Genomic DNA, 25,283 nt, shown 5'->3' on the forward strand with positions numbered 1-25,283 from the left:
ACCTTGAAATTTGAAACATAAACTTAAAATGTTGTAGAAAGGATTTTTGGAAATTGTATCCTAATTGTATTGGGTGTGAAAATGAAATTCAAAGTGTTTAACGTGGACGAAGGACGAAGTCGTGGGCGAATGCCAGCATAAAGGATGGCTCACACAAGAACGGTCCGGGTCCGGGCCGAGGCGTCCGACATTTCGTTTTTTATAGAAAGCATCACGTGATCACCTATCACCGTTCTAACGTGAGTCAACATTTAGATAAGGTAATTAGACCTTTACTCTTTTTTTACAAGGTTAGTGTGGGTTAAATCTTGGAAACTAAAGATCCACTACCCGATTTCCAATTGAGCTGAAATTTTGCATATATAGCTGATTTATAAACTGAAATAGATGTCATACACTAAAGAAAATGTGACCAAATCCACCGGTGGCCGAGGCGGGAATCGAACCTGCGCCTTCAGCTAATGCGGCTAACGTCCTACTTAGATCTAATGATGGAGACAGGAGATGGCGATATGCACTCTGTGATAGAACAGCAACTACTTGTGTTTGGGGTTGTTAGAATTGTCACGATGAGTATAAGTTGTAGCAGTGGAAAGAAAAATACCTAGGTACAGTCAGCGATAAAATCTTGTACCAAAACTAAAATTTTTGCTAAAAACTTAGACTGGCTCTGTAAGATTTGAAACTCAAAATACATATCTTCCGCTACCTATTTATTCCCCAATTATTTATTCCAAAGAAAATTATGCTTACCTACACTTCGGGCCTTATTTAAGAATTTAAATCTATACGTGCAAAACTTGAAAGCAAACACCCGCCGTGCTAATCGATAAAGATTTAAGGTGAGTACATTTTTAAAATCCTACCGCGTCACTATCTATCAGCTTAAACATGTATCTGAGTCAGTCGATGCATGAATATCCCGGCTGGGAGCCCCGGGCTCTCCCCCGGCGCTCCTTAGCGTTAAAAATACTGTTACGAATAAAAATTGAATATTTTTGCATAAGTATTCAGCTGATAACGGTATTACTAGCATTTCCTTGGGAATTGAAAGCTTTTGTGGCCGCCGGCGTGTAAAGACGTATCGATTAGCAATTTAATAAAGACAAGCTTTTCCAACCTACCTATGTAGGTATGTATATTAGTTATTCAGTAGGTAGGTACAAGAAATAAATAGCAAACTAAACCAAATTTGGGTAAAATGAGGTAGGTGGGTATTCTAATAAATACAAGTTACAAATTTTAATTACATTAAAATATAGGTATATGATTTTATCACGACACGCTTGTTTTTGCATAAGTAAATTAGTAGGGGAGAAGTGACATGAAAGAACCAGGTTGCATTATTCGGTAGTTTTGGAGCGAATATTAACAGTAACAGTAAAAATATTTCTAAATGACGGGAAATTTGTGTTCTCATTAAAAATAATATGGTTCATACAAAAATCTTACCTAAATCAACAAAATAATACAAATAGCTTCTCCAAACCTGTCTCATTCTTGCCACTTTCCCCCTACCTACATTATTGTTGATTAATTACCTACCTGTGAATATCTGCCTAATCGGACAACTCGATTAGAGTCCTCTGGACAAGGACAGAAAAGTATCAACTAATACAAGGAAGTTTCCTAGGGATCAATTCTAATTTAACAATTTGTTATGGGTTTGATCTCTTTTTGATAAGACCTTGAAGATGGTCTTGGTGATTGGTCACAACTCACGCACGATTTTCACTTCATTTCGCATGCACCAATCAAGCGTGAGCGATTATTATTATTTTAGTACTAAATACATATTAGAAAACCAAAACTTCAGCATAAGGTAGGATGTAATTCAAATTAGTATTGTTTTCAATCTGACTCCACAAGACAGGCATAGCCCAGTGTGGTGTGGCAGTCATAGGTTAAGAAAAACTTGTATACCTTTTGGCAAATAAACTATTTTTAGGGTTCCGTACCTCAAAAGGAAAAAACGGAACCCTTATAGGATCACTCGTGCGTCTGTCTGTCTGTCTGTCCGTCTGTCACAGCCTATTTTCTCCGAAACAACTGGAGCAATTAAGTTGAAACATAAGTAAGTTTGTGACCCAAAGACGGACATGTAACGTAAACAAGTGAATTTTAAATACGGGGGCCACTTTTGGGGGGTAAATGAGAAAATTAAAAAATAAAGTTTTTCAAACTATATAGTGTTACATATCAAATAAAAGAGTTAATTATAAAAATCTCAAATATATTTTTTTTATAATTTTACGATAAACAGTTTAGAAGTTATTCAAGAAAATAGGCAAAAAATTACCATTCCCCCCATTATCTCCGAAACTACTGGGTCTAAAATTTTGAAAAAAAAAAACACAAAATAGTTCTTTACCTATAGATTACAGGAAAACCTATTAGAAATGTGCAGTCAAGCGTGAGTCGGACTTAATTACTTAGTTTTTGATCCGACCCGTACGGGTTTTTTGAAGATATTTCACTCCAGTTTCACATAAAAAATACATTGTTTAAATTGTATAATGTACGGAACCCTTGGAACGCGAGTCCGACTCGCACTTGGCCGGTTTTTTTATAAAATTATATATTCAAGGTCGTATCAAAATAAGATCACAACCGTAACAAATTGTTTAATCTGAATCGGGCTCCTTGTCAAAGGATTCTTAATAACTCGCATAAAAGTGGGTTCCGTTTCATAAAACCATGCTATGAAATTAGTAACGAACGAATTAACGTAACTCAGTAGGATGTGTAGAGAATTTAAGTCCCGACCCGACCCGACTGTGTCAGAAGAGGGTAATGTTTTTTTTTTTGTACATGTTCATTTCTTTGGCTCGCCCTACAGCTCAAACGGGTGGACGGTTTTTGACATATGAAGTGTCGTTCTGTCGCTGAATTCGTCAGAATTATAGTAGTGATATTGTTATAGGCTATACAAATTTTGAACCTTGCGCCCGCAAATGAAAAAAAAGGGGGGGTTGATTTTTTCTTACCATAGCAATATGGGTATCAAATTAAAGCTAGTGGAAAGGCCATTTCAAAAACATATGTAAGCAGTCGGGTTTTATGATTTTATAATAATAATTCTTCGTGTTACCAGCAAAGAAACTTTTTTTTTAAGATTTCCTACTTTCGTAAATTTTATCAAATTGTTTAGATCTACGGTTCATGAGACACATTTTTTCGGGGTTTCAAGTCAGTATGTAATGGCTCAAACCATGTTTACCGACCACCTCGTATTCCTTGCCAGGATTTCAGTTGGTGCGGAACGACCGCTCTGGTAGAGGCGGTGGTGGGGTTGCCATCTATCTTCGATCTCACATTCCTTTTTCTATCATTAGTATGTCACCCCCTTGTTCCAACGAAGCCGAGTATTTATTTCTTGATATTTCCTTATCCCACACAAAGGTTCTTCTAGGTGTTTTTTATTCACCTTCTATGCATATAAATTACTTTTCTTCACTTGAGAAACTTCTCGAAGACCTTAAGCCTTCATTCAATCACCATAGCATTATGGGCGATTTTAACACCTGTTTGTTAAAAAATGATTTCCGATCTAATTCATTGAATTCCTTAGCACGCGCTTGCGACCTAGCCATCCTTCCTTCTGGGCCTACTCACCACTTTCCTAACTGTTCTCCTTCTTTACTGGATCTCACTCTTGTTTCCTCTCCAAGCCATGTTGTTAAATACGAGCAATACCCGGCGGTGGAATTCTCTTACCACGATTTGCTTCTCTTGTCCTATAAAATTCGGCCGCTAAAAACCTAAGCCTGGAATCCTGTTGCACCGCAGTTTTGGTAGAATGAGTGTTGAAAGATTGCGTGATGATGATGTTCTTCAGATTGATTGGAGTGTGATATTTGAGGTTAGTGACATTAATGATAAGCTCCTTTTGTTTAATTCTCTTTTATCACAGCTTTATGATATTCATGCACCAATACGCCCCGTTAAGATTAAGCATCTCCCGGCACCCTGGCTGACCGACAGCATACGATCTTTGATTGCTAAGAAAAACCTAGCTAAAGCAAAATATGGGATAAACCCGTCAGACAGGAACAAGGACAAATACCATACGTTGCGTAATCGATGTAGCACAGTATGTCGTGACGCCCAAAGACGTCACATTCATTGTTCTATCGAAAATGGCGAACCTTCTAAGACTTGGAAGTTTCTTAGGACTTGAGTAGGGAAATCTCAGCAATCCGCTGTGACTAATGATGTAGACCTTGATCTACTGAACCAACATTTCTCCGCTTCTGCCACCTTCAGTGGGCCAGTCAAGACTCAGACTCTAAACCTTCTTTCTAACTTCACTGCTTCTACCTCTTCTCAATTTTCTTTTACTGATTTCTCGGAATGTGATGTTAGGAAGAACATACTATCGATATCCTCCAATGCTGTTGGCGTTGACAATGTGAGCCGTAATATGATCCTCCCGCTCCTTGACCTCCTTGTTCCTATCATTACCCACATCCTTAATAGTTCAATTTCTACTAGTATTTTCCCAACGCTTTGGAAGGAAGCATATATAATTCCTTTACCCAAAAAGTCTAAACCTTTATCCATCAACAGCTGACTTCTTATTTAAATAGAAATAATCTCATTAACCCTTTCCAATCTGGTTTCCGCTCCGGTCATAGTACGACCACATCACTTATTAAAATTACTGATGACATCCGAGCGGGGATGGACAAAAGGATGGTGACAGTGTTAACATTGTTAGATTTCAGTAACGCCTTTAATACCGTCGATTTTGACATTTTAGTTGCAATATTGTGTTCACTTAATATATCTCCTCCGGTTCTCAATTGGTTTAGAAGCTACCTTGTTGGCCCTCGGCAAAGAATTAAGGTAAAAGGTTCTCATTCCTCATGGTGTAGCACTCTTGCCGGCGTTCCGCAGGGTGGCGTCCTATCCCCACTTCTCTTTTCAGTGTTTATTAATTCTATTACTAGGAATATTGTCTCTTCTTACCATTTGTATGCTGACGATCTACAAATTTATTCGCAGGGTGTGCTTGACGATTTGCCACAAGTTATTAATACTACGAATAATGATTTAGAATCGATCTTAGATTGGAGTCATCGTTATGGACTTAACGTTAATCCATCTAAAACGCAGGCTATAACAGGTAGTTCAAAATTAATTTCCCGAATAGATTTTTCTAACATACCTAAAATATTTTTTAACGGCATAGAGATTCCCTATTCAAGTCTAGTCAAAAATTTAGGCATAATTATGGACCTTACTCTGTCTTGGATCCCTCAGATCAATGAGGTTAGTAGGAAAATGTTTGCTGCTGTAGGATCTCTACGGCGGCTTCGTAACTTTTTACCACTCTCAACCAAAATTGCGCTAGCTCAAGCTTTGCTCCTTCCCATTTTAGATTATGCGGACATCAGCTATCTCGATCTTTGTGAAGAACAACTTAATAAACTTGAACGTCTTCAAAATTTATGCATCCGTTTCATTTATGGCCTGCGAAAATATGATCATGTTTCCTATTACCGTTCGCAGCTCAAGTGGCTTCCCATACGTTTGCGACGCAATTCTCACATTCTAGCCCTCCTGTATGGTATACTCTTCAACCCCACTACCCCCCTGTACCTAAAAGAGCACTTCAAATACCTTTCTTCTTTAAGATGCTCCAAGAATTATCTGCTTGCCCAAATTACTACTTCTTCTAAATTCTATAAGGATTCTTTCATCTTCCAAGCGATTCAGTTGTGGAATGCTCTGCCGTCTGATCTAAGACATGCTAAATCGCTTCCTATTTTTAAGGCTCAACTTAAAATGCACTATCTGTCACTTCCTTAAGCTTGTTAACCATTCGATTACTATCTCTGCTATATTATATATGTATGTAGTAGTAGTAGTAGTAGTAAATCACTTTATTGTACAAAACAAAAATTGATAACATGTATGTATGTATGTATGTATGTATATGTATAGATAGATGTTTTTGAAAATTCATCCCCTAAGGTGGTGAAAAAAATGTTGAAAGTTTGTATGGAGATCAATTTTTTTTCGAGTGCGTTACTTGAATCAGTACATGGGCATATTATTATAATACAGGAAAAGTGATTTGAAAGGGGTTGAAACTTTGAATCCATTACAAATGCTTTGAAACTTTTTTGAAAGACATAATAGACGATTACAAAAAAAGTAACTCCAACGTTTTTGGAAATTTAACCCCTCAGGGGGTTGAAAAGGGGATGAAAGTTTGTCTTGGGGTGCAAATTTTATTTTAAGCTAGGAACTTGAAACTTTTCAAAAAGGTATTGTATTAAAAAGCAAGAAAACTACTTTCAGCGATTTTGAAAATTCATCCCTTAAGGTGGTAAAAAAAGGTGTTGAAAATTTTGTATGGAGGTCAAACATTTTTTTAGTGCGTAATTTGAATCTTTACATAAAGGCACAACGACGACTGGTCAGTGGTCACCACAAAAGTACCCAATACCCTACTCAGAAGCCGAAGGGCTTCTTGCTGCAGAGGAAATATTGGGGCCGCCTCAACAGAATCTGCACAGGTCATGGCAGGTGCAATTATATGCTACACAAATGGGGAGGGGAAGAGAGCCCGTTGTGTGACTGCGGCCTTGAAGACCAATCTACCCAGCACATTGTTGAACGATGCCAAAATAGACGTTTCCAAGGCAGCCCGGAGGACCTCTTTAGTATTATATTCTTTGACCTCTATACCTACCAATCTGACACCTGACCAAAGAATATCCAATTATAATTATAATACTCACTAGGATAACTCCATTCAAAAAATGTCCTTTTCAATAGTTATTTGTGCAACAAGAGAGGAAAGTTGGTTTTTCTTGCGAGGGACTCAAAAACACGAGATGTAAAATAACTTTGCTCTCGTGTTGCACACATAATTTTTCACCTCAGTAGTGAGAACATATTAAAGGTTAAAATGTATTTCGAATTACACAGAATAAACAGAAAAAAAAGTATTATATAATACGATACGATACGTGATGGGACGGGACGGGACCGGACCGGACCGGACCGGACCGGACCGGACCGTACCGTACCGTACCATACCATAAAAAAATGTAATAAAAGTATGAAGTTCATGGCCTTCACTAAATTAAAAAGCTACATTGTTTCACTCCCTGGAGTGAGGAAAGTCGCACTTTCCTCACTCCAGGGAGTGACGAAAGTAGGCTTGTTCGAGCTGCTGAGGTGAAAAAGTTATTTTATACGACTAGCGCTCTGGTTGTATAGCATTAACTAAAATTGACAACCCGTTTAGCCTAGCGGGTATTGGCAGTAATCCAGTTCAGGAAGCTAATGGTCCGGGGTTCGAATCCCAGCGAGAGAATTTCTTTTTGTATTTTTTCTTTTTTGTATTTGTTAGGTGATGTTTTTAAATTAGCATTTCCTAAATAAATCTATTACATTATTATTATAACCGGAAGAGGGTCGAAAGTGTGTACATGGAAGATATTCGAGAAAAAGAGGCTGGGGATACTTAGAATCGATAACAGAACAGAACACGTTCCAACAGTTTTTAGAATTTTTGTCTGTTTATTTGACCGCGCATCACGTGAAAACGGCTGAACGGATTTTGATGCAAACTTTACTAATCTGTCGAGTTAATTTCCGGCCAGGTTATATGCTATAATAATTCAACACCTAAAAGGGGGGGGGGGGATAGTCACTACACTCGATTTAGTCGAAGGTGCAGGTCGTAGAATACGGCGTCGCGTGAACAAAAGATTTCCTTTGGCAGGATTGGTCCTTAGGGCCGTGGAGCCACCAAGATTTGTGATGTAAATATGTCTCAACTTTATACAACCTAAACGCAACATAAACCGCTGAACCAATTTAATTTTGAATAGGGGCGAAAAAAACTGTTGATTTTGGAGTGTAGTTTTATTTAGCGGTACTTAATTGTCCAATATTTTACCTGGACTACAGTCCTCTAGCGTATCCATCTGTCAACTTTACTTCAAGTTCCGCCTCCAGGGGAGAGGGAGAGAAATTAGGGGTGAATTAGCCGCTTACTGACACAGACCAAATACCACGCGGGAGGAGCCGCGGGCATAGCTAGTATGCATATAAAACTCAAAACAAGGCATATAAACAAAACATATTAGGTATACAGTGTGGAAAGAATTAATGGGCCTTGGAGGGAAAGTATACCTTAAAACCTTAAGTTAGCTCATTTTCTTTAAAGGAAACATTCCTTTATTTTTAAAAAGAATCAAAACTGCAGTCAAAGATTTTTCCTTTTTTTCAATTTTGCTTGTCTAAAAATATTCTTGAGTACTAAATATTCGATTTTATAGATATTTTGTAAGACAGATGAGTGTAAGACCTAATGTTTGTTGGATAAATGTTATCACTGTATCGACTAGTAGAACAAAATAAAATAATAGTACATTGTGATACAAGTGTGCTAAGTTGGTCATTACACACGAGGCGATATTGTGCGCGCGAGCTGTAAGCGAGCGCGCAATAAGAAAGCCGATGTGTGTAATGACCAATGCACACCCGTTTCATACGCTGTTTTTCAACACACTTGCGAGGAAAAAAAGAAACTTTCATATTAATCAAATTTTATTTGTTACAACAGTAAAAGTCTAAAATCTGTCATACTGCCGGCCGCCCCTCGCCCCGACCGCTTATTGTGAGCGGCTGAGCGGTCAAGAAACATTATGTCGTGGAATTAAGCGCCATAACCGACTTTGTTAGGACTTTGTTAGAACTTATTCACACATTCGTTACGTAAAATGATTCGTTTATTCGTTACGTTAAATAGGAAATTTCTAATCACACCAACGAATTAAACGCCCACAATCTGATAGTTAAACCGTTCATGTATTGTATACCAATTAGGTATCCCGGGTGATTTAAAAACGCATTATCGGATCAATTTCCTATGGACGCTCCTAGTTTTACGTAAAACAGTAGTAATAAAGAATAAACGACAAAAATACCTATTCAATATACATTTAGTAAATTAAACTAAGTCTTTTAGGGTTATAATCGCCCAAATAGAAAAAATATACGAAATTTTCGCGGTTTTCTTAGATTTTTGACAAAGTTGCGTTCGGCGCTCGAGGTTACAAACTTGGATTAGGTATTCATTGGGCAAACATCATAAACAAGTCAGCAAAGAATCTGCATAAAGTTACTGGATTAATTAGATAATTAAGCGGAACTATGCTAATAACGCCTAAACTAATGCATTGTGTTAATTTCTGCAACTTCAGAGAACTCAGTGTTGCTTGATCGTTTATATTCTTACTAGGTACATACCATAGTCTAATTTATTTCTACAAGATTAAGTCCTGTTTTCATCATCATTGGCCTTTGCGTCTATTGCAGACGATTTATGGTGTAACACCGGAGAGACCTGTTTTAGTTATAACATTAATCTTCGGACATATTTTCTACATAATCTTGGTATGTACCTATATACGTATTTTAATACGTATGTAGCAAATATGTATATATTTGCTTAGCTTGTAAGTATGTTTACATACATAAAATTACAACATATGTAACCCATCATCTAATACTATTTGCTAAATCAATAATTTCTATTCCTATCCTATGGAACGCCATTTTGTCAGAAGCGAAAATAAATGTATTCTTCAAGCTCACCGTTCATGAAAAACATCTTTGCAGACGTACCAAAGAGATCGTGCGCTCTGTGGAACGTGGTGTGAGCGAGATGGTGCAGCTGCAGCGGCGGAATCGCGGGCGGCGGGCGCGGCGCCAGGATGCTGTCGATGGTGAAGAGCGGCGCCGGCGGGCGCTCCGGCAGCGCGCCGCCCAACAGCAGCGCCGTGCTCAGCAGCGCGGGCGCCTCGCGCGCCCAGCCGCCGCCCGCGCCGCCGCCGCCGCCCATCTCGCGCTCGCGCGCGCTGCCCGTCGCCACCGTCGCGACGTTCACCGCTGCACCGATACACGCACACTCCACCGGGATTCACACCCACGCTCACCTTCACACGACATCACAGTCTACTGCTTCTCAACATAGTCCGAAATAACAACAACTCTAGTTTATCAATTAGTATTTTTTTTTACTAAAGTACCAATTTATCAATAGTTCGATCATTGGTATTTGATAAAAAATTTCAAAAAGGGTTCACGTTGTTTATCATATTCACTAAGTAGGTTATTTTTTAGGAGATGATAGAACGCGCGGGGCGAGATGCGATTGCGAGTAAATCGTTTTAGTAAGTTGTCGCGCGGCGGCGGCGTGAAGCCGGGAGTGGGTGCCGGCGCGCGGCCCGGCCCGGGGCGGGCGCGGGGCGTGGCCAGGCTCCGCCCTGCCCCGGCTTAATGGATGTGACAATACGACGCTCCCGGAACGTTATTTCAAATAACAACATTGATTCTATAACTCTGTTTATACGTAAGTTAATAATATGCGTTATTAATTCTCTAATTTGCTAACGCTTATTTCGCTTGTGCCTTAATATTTTATCCCTTATAATTGAGATGAGAAGGATGTTAGGGTAACTTTATTAACTTTACGGAATTCATACAATAAACAATCAGCTTCTTGTATAAGGCCTGTGTAAGTAGGTGCCTACTTGACATTTTGCATAATTGTTATAATTAGGTATTAAGTATGCAGAGGAAAGTCGATTACCTACTGAAGCCAAAGGCTGTTAGGTAGCGGGCGGCCTGTTTGGGGGCAGAGCCACAGGGAACATACATACCTACTTACAGATGAAGTGCATAATCCGTTTCGTTCGTATTTGTCATGCTACATGAGTCAACCTCAGTACGTTTTGTACTGAGACTGACTGAACTAGCATGACACGTTCGTACGTTTCCGTGTATCTACGATCGTAAGGGATTTTGCACAACCCCCCTTATTCATAAAACTTTATGGGCCTGATTTAGTTAAATTATGTTTTATCCCTTTGTTAATACATAAGTCAAAATGACAAATAAAGACAAACGATTTATAGCTAATTCAGGCCAGTAACGCGTATGGGAAGTTTCATAGTTTTCTGCTGCTTGACGTTGATCAGTCTGTTAATTGTGGTTGGTGCAACTGACCCTTATTGACAAGGCGGTAAATACACACTAGGCATTTATCAAAAATTATAATTGAATTTAACTATTTATTCTTAGGTACTTAACTTAATCATTGCTGAAGTCCGACCGACGAACGGTCTGGCCTAGTGGGTAGTGACACAGAATATGTATTAGTGACCCTGCCTGTGAAGCCGGTGGTCCTTGATTTCGAATCCTGGTACGGGCATTTATTTATGTGATGAGCACAAAATATTTGTTCCTGAGTCATGGGTGTTTTCTATGTATATGACTATGTATTTATACTATTTATCTATATAAGTATGTATATCGTCGCCTATCTCGCCTAGCAACCATAGTATAGGTAGGTAAAGCTTTGCTTAGTTTGGGACTAGGTTGATCTGTGTAAGATGTCCCCTGATGGTATTTATTTATTTATTATTTATTAAAGTGGCTACCGAATTGTTGTGGATATGCTAAACCATGAAATTTGGGAGGTATATAGAAAAAAACTGCCGCGGGAATGTTTTCAGAGGCTTTGGTTTTCCCGTTATATGTACTTACACGGATATACCTATACCCATGTACATGACAATCGCAGAATTGTCATTGTCTACCTGAAGGTACCTAATTCCCGACTCAAACTCCGCTGCTTTTTTACCGCCCACATTTTCTTAAATACGAGATATGCCTTCTAAGATGAAGTCTTTTCGTAGACGTCAGAGGGATTAGAAGGCGGTTGCTAACAGCGATCAAATTGGAACTGTAAGCTGTGCCCGCGGCCGCGCTTGCGACGCGACGGCCTTTTGCAGCTTACAGCTTCTAACAATACTTAAGCCCGCGTAGTTACGCGCGAACACAGAGAAATACAAGACGGATCGGTGACAAAAAACCCTTTTGTGGGTTTTTCATTAGATTGTGAAGATATGTCGGATTTAAGAGTTGTTTTGTATGTGTTTATTTATGTTACAATAAAACACCGTTTGTATCCGAAATCCGAATAGGTTCCTACATAAATCGTATATACTCAGACCTTTAGTCTTATAGGTATTGCTTTTGTTAATGTAGGTAAGAATTGAATTAGGATTGTATATCATTTTAGCATTAGAATATATTATTTCCTATTTGTATTGACTTATGTAGATATCCGACATAAGTAGAGATAGAGTAGTATAGAAGCACTAAAAAAGGAAAAGTACCTAGGTACAAATTCAGCAACAAAGTAAGTACTTAGCATAATCTAAGAGATTGTTAGTTAAATTACAAGTTAGACAGAACCTTCATTAACCAATTAATCATTTACGTCAATTTTACTTTAAAAAAAGTTATCAACTTAAGTTATGTAATAAACGGGTCCCGAAAATCGGGGGGTTTGCCGGTATGGGCATCGGCCGTTATCGGCCGTCACTAATAAGGCGTGAAGAGCGTTATTCACAGACTCAATGCCTGAATGTGATGCAGTATTAGTGAGCTATCTCGTTGAGTATTTGTAACCCAAGTCGAGATCCGGTTATTTTAGGCTCAAAGTCTAACATATGATATTAAAAATTTGAATTAGGTTAGATAGTTGATTGTCCGCTTGTCCGCAACGGCTGCTATTCCCATAACATACGTACAGAGCTAACGCTGTAGAAGATACAGTATAAATGAGACCTCGCAATCTATAACAGCTATGTGTCATTGGAGATCAGTATCGGTAACAGTGGTTCGCCTACAGCGAATGTTCGGAATAAACGAAACACAGAACAACTCGCCGGGGCGGCGCAACTCTGCAAATATTGACAAAGGTGGGAGCCCGAAACCCAAGCGCAGCTCTGTTTGCCAGTAATTGATGTAATTAGTCGTGTCGGCCAGCTGCGATGCAATGTTTGGACAGTTAATATGATACTTTAGAGCGCCGGAAACATCTCCACGGTGTCGCGTTCCGGCAAATATTGGCCGCACTCGACGATGCGTGACATCACTAGGCCAGATTACTCGGTACAACCACAATCTATAATGCCATTGTCCTGTCTACCTACCTGTTGTACCTACTTTTTACACTATAACTGGCCATGGGGCCGGAGAAAATAGGAGGTCAAACTTAAATCTCGAGGCCGAAATCCTGTGCAGAACCTGTCAGTTCATGGTGGCAGCTGATGACAAGATCGGAGGTACTACACCACATGGTATTAGAAGTGGTAGAAACTCAATACCTATAGCCCAAACCATTTTGCAGGTACAATGAGGTGGGTGAGCTGTGGACTTACCTAGGTGTAAAGGCTGGTGACGGTGGTATTAGAAAGTAGAAAACCAAAACTTTTTAACGAGACAAAAAGCATAAGCTATAAGTAATTTTACGTTTTAGTGTATAAGATCTTCTTCTTAGGGTTCCGTAGCTCAAAAGAAAAAAACGGAACCCTTATAGGATCACTCGTGCGTCTGTCTGTCTGTCTGTCCGTCTGTCACAGCCTATTTTCTCTGAAACTACTAGACCAATTAAGTTGAAATTTGGTATACATATGTAAGTTTTTGACCCAAAGACGGACATGTAACGTAAACAAATGAATTTTAAACATGATGGCCACTTTTGGGGAGTAAATGAGAAAATTAAAAATAAAGTTTTTTAAACTGTATCGTGTTATATATCAAATGAAAGAGCTCATTGTAAGAATCTCAAATTTTTTTTTCTATAATTTTAGGATAAACAATTTAGAAGTTATTCAAGAAAATAGGCAAAAAATGACCATTCCCCCCCCTTTATCTCCGAAACTACTGGGTCTAAAATTTTGAAAAAAAATACGGAAAATAGATCTTTACCTATAGATTACAGGAAAACCTATTAGAAATTGCAGTCAAGCGTGAGTCGGACTTAATTACTTAGTTTTTGATCCGACCCCTACGCGTTTTTTAAAGACATTACACTCACGTTTCACATAAAAATTATGTACATTGTTTAAATTGTGTAATGTACGGAACCCTTGGAACGCGAGTCCGACTCGCACTTGGCCAGTTTTTTAAATTTGTATGGTGCTGTATGTAGATTTTTACAATAAACGTTTTCTATTCTATTCTATTTTTAAATATTAGACACAAAATCCCACAGCAATTTAAACGTATTAAAATTGACAAGCTTATCAAGATTTTCAGGATCTATATACTTCTTAATTACCAGATACTATAATAGTTATATCTTTTGCAAAACCCATTTTGTTTAAAGCAAGCACGACAAGAATAATGTGACATTTTCAACCAAAACGTACCACATTGTCGCTTGTCAATAAGGTTGATTATTAAATTGTAGCTATATGGGCATAGCGCCTTATTGACAACCGACAATAAGTACCCTTTTGATTGAGAATGGCACTAATACTTATGGTAGTAACTAGTAAGATTTATAATTTAATAATATTCTCCTTAAGTAGGTATATAATAAATATTACGCTGGAATATAATTATCTAATCCTACGTTAAATATGTAAATTGCATAGGTATTAGGTACCGGCCGATGTTTTAGGGTAGGAACCACATTGTTAGGTAGATTTGGCGAATGTCGTCAGCAGGCTGCATCCCGCAACGACATATGTATGCACGTCTGAATACGGACTTACGTCGTTTTCCGCGGTCGCGACAATACGTGGATATGTTATGTGCAGGGGACGAGGTGGGCATATTGTTGGTTAGCCCGGATAATCCCGACCATTGTTAGCTATTTTAATGCTTATGCCCTTTGTGCGACCGTCCTGTATTAAGTCATACGCGGATAATCGCCGTATTATACGGAGTTAATTTTCCATTAGTTGTACGTACCAATAAAAGGGACTAAGAGATTGGCAGCTGCTTATCGTGACGAGACAAATCTGCGAATGTTTTTCCGATTGTATGTCGACTGAGTGTCAACAATGGAATCGGTACGAGTTGCGCTTTTAATCGAAATTTTGAGCATCTAATGTAAGATTTAATTAGATGGTTTAGATTTATTTTAATAAATACAGAAATTTACGTAGTGCCATTTACATTTGTGACAACATGAATTCATAAAGGGGTAATCGAGATCCATCATAAATTAACAGATTAAACAAAGTATTGCTCAACTGAGGAGCGCTTGTTGGACCACATGCAATGTAATTTGTCGATTTATCAAGCCGTGTGATTGGTCAAAGCGATAGGCTTTTGTATCAAAGGCACATGTAAAATATGACGCGTACTTAATTACATGCAGCATCGATATGAATTAGTGAAGCTATCTAGGGCCGAACTCTGTCCGGAAATAATTTAGGCTTTATACAGGGTGGGACATTTCTAGAGACTCAGCTGAAAGGATAGTGCTATCTAAGTGTTCTACAATCGAGTTATTATAATCGTAAAGCTGGATTAAAAAGTAAAACAAAAACATTAAAATGAAATATTTTTATATCAGTGACAATTAACCCTACAAAGTTATTTACATTTTAAATTGACACATGCCATGTCATTCATCTTTTTTTTTAACAATTATGGCCTGGAATGTCATTCATCGGATCTACTTGCTAGGGTTGAAACACAAATTTTTTTCACTAATGTTTAATAACTGTATCTCAAAAACGGTTAAAAATATTAACGTGATTAATAAGTGAAAAATAAAGTACGTAGCATAAACAATTCCTCGTTTGCATTAATAAAATAAACAATAATTGAATAATTGACCATTTGAATAATTGAGTTTGACATGAATGTATAATTATGATAAAATTATAATTTTAATGTAATTATTGAGTGTTAATTTCAACTAAATTTAATTGTTTAATTTTGATAATTTTTTATTACATGTTAATTAGTTATGGATATTATTTATTTATTATTTTGATGTATGTACGTATATGAAACATTACACTATGACGTCACGTTCAACTCACCTCTACCAAAGACCTATATGTAACTCCGTATAAGATGAATACAGTCTAAGGAAAAAATGTGCCTCGGAAGTCAAGAAAATTTGATTCTCGCACAGATGGCGCTACCACCAATACCAACACCAACCTTTGGCCTATTCTCGGCTAGATGGCGTTGACGGTTTCGTTTGTTATTTACCAGTCTTAACCAATGAAAGAACATAGGTCAAAATCAAATAAAAATAATAAATACGAATAAAAAAATCATTTATCCATATATATATTTATTTTTGTTTTAATCGTGTGTCGATATATGGCAGTAAATTTACTGTGACTACAAAATTTACTAAAACAGTACTAACCAGTACCCCTCTATCCTATATACCTATTCTCTTCCTACTTTTTATATTTCGATTTATTAAAATAGAACTTGTGTTAAAAATTAACTGCTTTATTTCATGCATGGTGTGAAATAAATTATTTTAAATACAGTCGAATACCTACCCTATTATGCAGTCTGAAATAAATATATTGAAATTGAAATAAAAGTCCCTCGTTCGGTTCCACCCAATATTTGCACCTAATCAGATCAGTCTAATCCCAATCAGAATCTCAAATTTTATCTGCTTCAATATCATTTAAAAATTAATTCCTAAAAACCTTAAATAGACGTCTGCATATTGGGTTTTTCCATTTCTCATGCTCTAAAAGTAGGTCGTTGTTGTTCTAAAAAGTGTGCAGAAAATGATACGTTTCTGCTCTAGAGCACTGTACTTTCTAAGGTTTTTTCTTATTTTTTAACTATAAGAAATAAAAATTTTGATTGTAGATAAATGTATTTGTATTATTTGTAATACAATTTCCATTCTGATAATTAACTTCAACCCATTCCATAAATAACGATATTTTTACCTAAATTGTTAATTGGACATACCGTCAAGAAATACTACTGAATTTTATACTTAGCCGTGTTTTTTAAATGCACTATGTATTTTAGTTTTGTCGTATTCGAAATGAAAACTAGTGTTTACTCGTAACTCGGGTGAAAGGTACCATTTCATCTCTTGGTTAACAATCTACTATAAAGGTTCTTTGAAACGCGCGCCAAAACTGTGCACGTACAACTGTGTGGAGCAAAAGCAGTTTTGTAATTACTTACACTAATCTTTGGTTTATGAAGTAAGTAAACCTCTATGTACACATTAGGCACAACATGGATTCCTATACCATCAAGGACAATGGATCTCTTCTATTGTCCTTAATACCATTAAACATTTAATATGTCTTAAATCAAACCTATGGTAATATTATATAGTAACATGATACCTACGCGCATCAGTTGTAATAAGAGTCATCGCTGATTAAATAGTATTAGGTAACACGTAATGCCGACTAACAAGATTGTACGAAGATTCACCCTTTTCTGGTCTCATCATTCTCATCGCCCACGCCCAGCAATCGCTCGCTCGCTAACCAGAATAAGCGGAGGCTTCATTTACATATGTTATTACGAATCTGGAGATCACACGAATTCTGGTTTTGTTGGAACTAATGTCAAGTGTTTTGAGGTTGGAATTCCTCTGTTGTGCGCCGCCTAGCGCCTTAGCGCGTAAGTCGCGTAAGAGTGTCGCCGTGCAAGCCCTAAGCGCATTAGTCTGTTAGTGGTTAGCGGTTTGTGTAACACTGGAACTGGGACAGGATATTATAACCCAGGCACGGTTTTTTACAAAACGAACACACTCCTGGAGAAATAAGATTCGAACACAGTATCAACAACCAATTCGATTCAATTTTAATTCGTACATTTAATCTACTTTGTCTACTTACTACCTTTTACGAATCGCACGCAATTAATCCAACGCGTTAATAAATGCTCGTGTGAAAAGAGTACAAGCGCATCAGGGGTACATAATATATAGTAGATTGTTAACCAAGGGATGAAAGGCTCCCATTTCTGTCGAGGTGGTTTGGCGCTCGAACGCAAGAGCGCCAATAGTCCGAGACTAAAATGGTGCCTTTCACCCGAGTTAAGCACTACTTTTCATTTCGAATACGAGGAAAGTATTACAAGTGCATTTAAATTAAACAAACACGACTAAGTATAAACTTTAGGAGTATTTCTTGAGGACCCACTTTCAGTTAACAATTTATGTAATGTTTTTGGCAAAAAATTCATTTTTGGTACAAGCTTTTATAACTGACTGTACTTTTTTCCACAGGCAACATCGAGACAATTCTAAAAACCCCAAACACAATTAGGTTGCGTTGTTTTATCACAGGGTTCCTATGTCCACCTCCTGTCTTCATCATCGGATCAGCTCGATGGTACCATAATATTGCATTGTCACCCGACTTACAGGCGTATGCAAATTTTCAGCTTCATCGGAAACCGGGAAGATGGTTAAATTAAGTTGATTCCATCATGAAGTTCCAGTTCATATCTTCCGGCTCCATCATCAGATAAGTTCGACAGTACCATATTATTGTATTGTCATCAGAACTACATACAGCTGCCAATTTTCATGACGCTACGATCCTTGGAAAATGGTTAAATTAGTTACCTTAGATTCCATTACATAGTTAGTTACATACAGGTCGACCTAATAAAAGCTTGTTAAAAATATCGTTATTTATGGAAAGGGGGAGTCAATTTAATCAGAATGAAAATCGTACAAAAAATCCATTTAAAACTGTTGAAAATGCAACTCAAACATCCCTCGATGACACATGTCAAAATTACCTATATGTATATTGTATCGTATCTGTGGAATTCTTCTTCTTCCACCATGACTTGATAAACTAAAAGTAGCTCTGTACGATTTAATTATTAATACAAATAAAAGAAAGTGTTGTGTATTAAATCATCTTTAATTAAATAGAAAAACCTGCGCCCCATATCATATTTCATCAAAAACCAAAATTTGAATTACTTATCGTAAAAAAAAGAAAAAAAACGTAAGTACTTAGAAAGTACAATGCAGAAACAGAAACGTACCTATTATTTTCTGCACACTTTTTAGAACAACAACTACGCACTTTCAGAGCATGAGAAATGAAAAGCTCTTTGCAAACTTGTTGTACTAACAATTGTTTACATCTTATTATAACCATCGCAAAATATATTCACATATGTCATTTTTTAGCAACCTATGGGACACAACAACCTATGAAAACAGTAGGAGAAACTAAAGCCATTCGAAACATAAATAATGTATGGAAATAGTCACTTGACTTTTCGTGGCATCCCGTTAAATTTCTTTTCGTTTGGCGTTTGTCTGTCCCCCTGAGGCCCTATCGTGAAACAAACACTATCGCTCAAATTTGCAAGAGCGATAGAGAGGCAGATAACGAAATTTCAATTTTCGTTTTTCGCGGTAAGCCCTCTGGCCTATTTACCTACGAACCCGAGACATACCCAAACATGCAAACAAAGATTACTTCAGACGGAATTAATTTCTTATCAGTGAATGCTGCGATTGTTCCTCTTTATTCCCCTTCTTACATTACGAGTACAATCGTCCATAATAATAGTGCTGGGCCCACCTAATTTGATAAAAGGAGCATCAGGCAACTACTTAACCCTCGTAAATAGTTATGATCGCGTATGTAGGTGCTCTATTAACCGCAAATACGCGTTGCGCAAACGAAAGCACTTTAAAGGTCAGTGCGGCCTTGAAAATGAGTTCGATTGAAAGTGCACCTTTAGAAAAGAGTGCGACAGAGCGTGTCGGTCGTGAACTTATTGTGGCCGCTGCGCAGCGGTGATGAGTTTGATGAGTTACCGATTAGTCGCCGATTAGTCGGGAAAGCCACATTTGTCGCCGACTAGTCAGCCAAAATGGCCGATTAGTCGGCCTATGAAATATTAGGTACTGAAAAATAGCCCATAAACGAAATAAACAGCAAATATTGATCAAATGTTTAATACCCACATTTTACACCAATTTAATAAAATTACACTTTATACCTAATAAGGGTGCATAAGAATATTTTTGTTCATATTATTATATTAAATTTATCTGTAGGGAGTAGATAGATAGATTCATTTATTTCAAATAAAAATAGGTACATAGTAGGTACCTACCTATTTTATACAATAGGATAAAACAAAATTCTTTAATTAAAAATTAAAACTGCAAAAACAACTATTTGTGACGTAAAATATTAAAAGAAAAATATTAATTAATAAATGAACAATGTCACACTAAAAAAATGATTAGGTATGTGAATATGCAACACACATAGTGGCCAACACACTGGCACCAGTGGCCGACAGGGAAACAGTAGGCAGTAACACGACACTTCAATTTTTATCTAAGAAAAGTCTCGGCCACTCTGGTCACTGGTGCCATTATGTAGCTATTGTCGAAATATCTAAAAAGTATGTATATCGTCGCAGTCCGTACAATATTATGCAGTTGGTTACAATTGCAAACGTTTAATTACGGTAGGTATGTACCTTTGTTATTTTATTTGAGGCATCTGTAATTAAGTTACTAGAACTTACTTAGATGATCAACCTCACAAAACGCGGGTCACTTAAGGAAAGTCTATTTTGCTAAAAATGCTCAAGGCTTCATGCATGAAGTCTGTATTTGAACGAAATATTTTTTTATTTGAATATCTGTTGCCCTAATATCATGTTATATATAATATATTACGCATTTCCTTTATTAAATCAAATGTACAAAAATTGCGCGCGAAAAGCTAAAGCGACGACTCTATAAGTGGCTCCACTGGCTCACTCCGCGATTTCGCCGTGCCGCTACAAGTACATGCGGCCCACACTAATTTGTGGTTGCCGCGCACCGCTACGGAACGGATAATTTTAGATTTTTATATATCCAAATTTGATAAATTTTGTATTAGGTAAATGACCTATGTATTTGACATTTCCTGCAGTAATGCAGTCGACTGCAGCAGTAATATTTCAGCCCAACAATACTGCCGACTGCACTACTGCCGCAATGTCAAAAATCCTGGCGATGACATCGATTTTGACATTTGCAACTGTAAGGCAATAATGTCGCGCTGTAATACTGCATGCTGCCGACTGCGATATCAATTCAATTCAATTTATTTATTGAATAAAGATAACAATGATCTTAATTTTTTTTTATGAAATAGGAGGCAAACGAGTAGACGGATCACCTGATGGTAAGCGATTACACCCGCAACACCAGAGGGGTTGTAAGTGCGTTGCCGGCCTTTAAGATGGGAGTACGCTCTTTTCTTGAAGGTTTCATATCGGTCCGGAAATACCGCAAGCGACAGTTCATTCCACAGTTTAGCTGTGCGAGGCAGGAAGTTTCTAGAGAAACGCACAGTTGAGGACTGCCAACCATCTAAGTGGTGAGGATGGTAATGTTGTGGCGTAGGGCGATGGCGAAAAGAAGCGGCAGGGATTAATCCGAACAATTCCTCGGAGCACTTCCCGTTATACACGCGATAGAAAATGCAGAGCGAGGCCATATCTCTACGCAGCGCCAAGGAGTCAAGCCTTTCCGAAATACGCTGGCAGTCGACAATTCGAGTCGCTCTTCGTTGGATGCGGTCTAGAGGGAGAAGCTGGTATTGGGGTGCCCCTGCCCATAGATGAGAGCAGTATTCCATGTGCGGGCGTTAGTATATTCTTAAAAATAATGTTAGTACTTAAAAGTTAAATTAGATTTTACATTTAAAATTATTTCATTAATTACAGGACAACACACATGATCAGCAATCATCTTTAGGATGCTGTTTGGGCTGTCCCTCGTTCTGCTCAGCAGAGACGCTGCATTTTTGCGCAAGATTGCTGCAAACCCATCGGTGCGTGACTCCGCGAACATGGTGGATGCGCTGCAGAATTTGGGCAGGCCAATCAGCAAAATTATCCTAAAAGCATTGTTGTACTGCACCCTAATAGCATTGTATGACTTTTGGGTATATCGGACCTACAGGCTGCCAGTGTTAAAAGACGAGCAGTGTGTTTTGAAAAGCGTAATTTTCACTGCATTTGAACACCTAGCAAACCTGCGGGCCAGCATGTTCGCCCTCACACACAATGCTCTTCGCTCTCTCTCCATATCGGCATCGTCCTTCAGATCATCAGTAACAACGTGGCCGAGATATTTGAAGCGAGTGACTCTCGTGAGGGCGATGCCGTTTAATTGGACTTGAGGTATAATTGTGGGATTCTTGTTTCCAGCCTTAAAAATCATTATCTCACTCTACTATATACTATTAGATATTACTACCGACTCGACTGCATTATTACCGCAAATGTCAAAATCCTGGCAGCGACATCGATTTTGACATTTGCAACAGTAAGGCAGGAATGTCGCGCTAAAATAATGCTGCCGACTGCGATATTACTGCCGACTGCATTACTTCCTTCCGTGCACGCCCATACCACATCTTTCGAAAGAGCTCGATCCACGTTTAGGCACGTTCAGTATTTCGGTATACCTAAACAGGGGTTTTGTTATACAGTGCACCTTCTGGACGTAGTACTATTATTTATTCTGTGGCTCTAGTCTATGTGTATTAATTTTCTTAGATTTTTCTTTATATTGATCGTAAACAAAGATGTCGTTATGATGAATAATAATGATAATAATAATGGTTTTAAATACAAATTATCAACGTTTATATTGCAATTGTAAGATTCTCAAAAATATTGTGCATAAAAGTCTCATAAGAATCAAAGAAAAACAGGCTATAATTATTTAGATAACGGTATTTTTACTGGGATATCTGTGCTTTGATAACCGCTTCTGTCCTCTGTAGAATATTTTTTATGTGACGTGTCAACTCTGCATCAAATTCTACTACTAAATATTATCTGCCAACATATCCTTCCTAAAGTCATGTCATAGGCTACTCGTATATACAATCGAAAATATACTTTCATTTTAAAATGACTTGCTGAAATAACATGAAACTAGGTTTAAACGTTGTGCCTACAATATAAGTTATTTTGAGCACCTAAACTAAGCATGTATGTATCTCATACCCTCATAAGATCAGTGTACATTTCAAAGTAATAAAGAACCATATAACATCTCAATACAAAATGAGAAACCCAACTTCAATGAATACTCATAGTAGGTATATTGAATCAAAACACCTCAATGGTTAGGTAGGCGTACATTCAGCTGTTTACAAAGACCACGATGAACTCATAAGCGTGCATAATCAAGCTGAATGCCCAAACAGAAATACATTACACTGAAAAGATCCCGGACAAGCCAACATAGGCGAGGATTACGTGAGTAAGTCACTCGGAAGAATTGTTTAGCGCTATCCAAATAGCGGTGTTCCGAACGAGAAAGGATCCACTAAGCAGATAATTTCGATCGATGCGAGCTCATAAGCTGTCAATCAAGTGTGTAAATTAAATGCGATGTCGGATGCAGTTCGAGCGAACTGGAGTGAACACAATGCATCGCCGAGAGCTGTGAATACATATGTGCTTCATGTACCTACCTACGCGGAAATCGATGCTTACACCTATACATAAATAGTATTGCGTTCAAGTTTGCAGAGATGGGTATGTAAGTTAATTCTGACGGTAATCGCATGGATTTGATCGATGAACGATTTACATACATTTGATGATTGATCGTACGGTTTTTGTATTGTCCTTGAACTAGTGCGGCGGAAGGCTTGCGGAACAATTTCTCCATCTTTTTGTTCGCTGCGCGACGATTTGCAATTGATATAAATAGCCAATCAATGATTCGGAGGTCAGTTACCGGTGGACTTCCTCTCCTTAAGCACCTATCAAAACAAACACCGACACGGGATACCAGCAAACATGAGGGCGCTGTTTGTGTTTGGAGTGCTGTGCCTGGCGGCCGCCTGCATGGCCGACTACTCGCCGGACATGGCCGTGGCCGAGAGCAAGGGCCACCACCACGAGCACGGCGGCGGCCACGAGCACCACGGCCACCACCACCACGAGCACGGCGGACACGGACACAAGGGCCACAAGGGCCATCACCACCACCACAAGGGCGACGAAGGCCACCACGGCAAGCACCACCACGAGGATCACCACCACGAGCACGGCGGCGGCCACAAGAAGCACTGGGATGAGCACGACCACCACGGTGAGCATCACGAGCACGGCCACCACCACAAGGGCGGCAAGCACGGCCACCACGAGCACCACGACAAGGGAGAGCACATCGACGGATACCACAAGAAACACCACAAGGATCACTTCCACAAGGATCACCACTTCCACGAGGGAGACCACAAGGAGGGCAAGCACCACAAGCACCACCACCACCACGGCCACCACGACACCCACGGGGGACACCACAAGAAAGGCGGTCACCATCACTCCGGCCATCACGAGGGTCACCACGGCAAGCACGGCCACCACGACAAGCACCACTACGACGAGGACCATCACGGCCACAAGGGCCACCACGGCCACGAGGAGCATCATCACCACCACCACGACCACGGCAAAAAGGGCGGCCACGAGGACCACAAGGACTGGGGCTTCCATCACGGCAAGCATTAATCATAACAACAGTGCTACTGTCATAGCGGCGTTCGAAGAAACGTACACACCAAAAATTTCTTTGTTATTGTTGATGTTTTTATTTTTATACGAACAAAATAAATGAAATAATTATCTGTTATTAAAATATGATTAATTCTACCATTGTGACATTCCATGAACAAAGGGTGAAAAGGGTTGTTTTATGCTCGATATGGACGATATGTAGTTAAGCGTGGATCCTAAATCTACGTTATATAAGCTAATACAAAAAAAAAACCCGGTCAAGTGAGAGTTCGTTTAACTCGCGCACCGAGGGTTCCGTACAAACTTTCAATTTTCTCATGTAAATAGAATCACGAAAAACTTGACCAGAAGCTTATATCAAGAGAGTCCAGTCGAAATAATGTTTCCATTGACTGAATTCGTTCATTCACTAAGAAGACTGAACTTTCCTTACATTAGCTACATCCATGATTGATTTGGAGGATGTCAATCGATTCTACTTCCCGTGAGTTTTTTTTTCTTATAAACCAACAGGTTTATATTAGAAGCAGGCTAGATAGCAATCTATGGTACGTTTCCCAAAAACTTCCCATTTGGGAATATAAATTGAGGCGCATACCGCGATTCAAAAGCGCTTGGCTTGTTTTGCAGGCGCCACGGTTGCGCCAAAATGCATGGAAAGATTCATGTAAATGAAGTTCGCCATTTACGCCGTAAAAAATGCGTTTAAGTTGCCATAGACACATTATATCTCGTTAAATTATAACAAGGACTCTAATAAAAATGTTTAATATTTATTAGGGCAATCAAAAGTATGTATTTTATGTATTGATTTCTAATAAATCTCTTTATTTAAATACAAGATATATACAGTGGTACTAACGTAAACCAAAATAAATAACTAGCTTAAAATTGTCTTA

General features: G+C 38.5%; 3 protein-coding genes across 3 annotated transcripts in view; 2 read left to right on the forward strand and 1 right to left on the reverse strand.

The window, feature by feature from the left end:
• The window catches only part of LOC134744311 (diencephalon/mesencephalon homeobox protein 1-like), a 55,260-nt gene extending 45,084 nt beyond the window's left edge, over positions 1-10,176 (reverse strand). The window contains exon 1 of the mRNA XM_063678088.1: positions 9,625-10,176. Coding sequence (XP_063534158.1) covers positions 9,625-9,871 — 247 coding nt within the window. The 5' untranslated portion in view covers positions 9,872-10,176. The remainder of the gene's footprint in view (positions 1-9,624) is intronic.
• Positions 1-25,283, forward strand: part of LOC134743612 (E3 ubiquitin-protein ligase TRIM9) — a 381,810-nt gene that overhangs the window by 96,657 nt on the left and 259,870 nt on the right. The window lies entirely within an intron of this gene.
• LOC134747469 (histidine-rich glycoprotein-like) lies at positions 23,586-24,499 on the forward strand. Its single transcript, XM_063682095.1, has one exon. The coding sequence runs from the start codon at positions 23,662-23,664 to the stop codon at positions 24,376-24,378; it is 717 nt and encodes a 238-aa protein (XP_063538165.1). The 5' UTR covers positions 23,586-23,661; the 3' UTR covers positions 24,379-24,499.

The sequence above is a fragment of the Cydia strobilella genome, chromosome 1 (assembly GCF_947568885.1).
Source record: "Cydia strobilella chromosome 1, ilCydStro3.1, whole genome shotgun sequence".
NCBI lineage: Eukaryota > Metazoa > Arthropoda > Insecta > Lepidoptera > Tortricidae > Cydia > Cydia strobilella.

Coding starts and splice junctions, on each gene's coding strand:
- LOC134747469 (XM_063682095.1), top strand. CDS start 23,662: ATGAGGGCGCTGTTTGTGTTTGGAGTGCTGTGCCTGGCGGCCGCCTGC.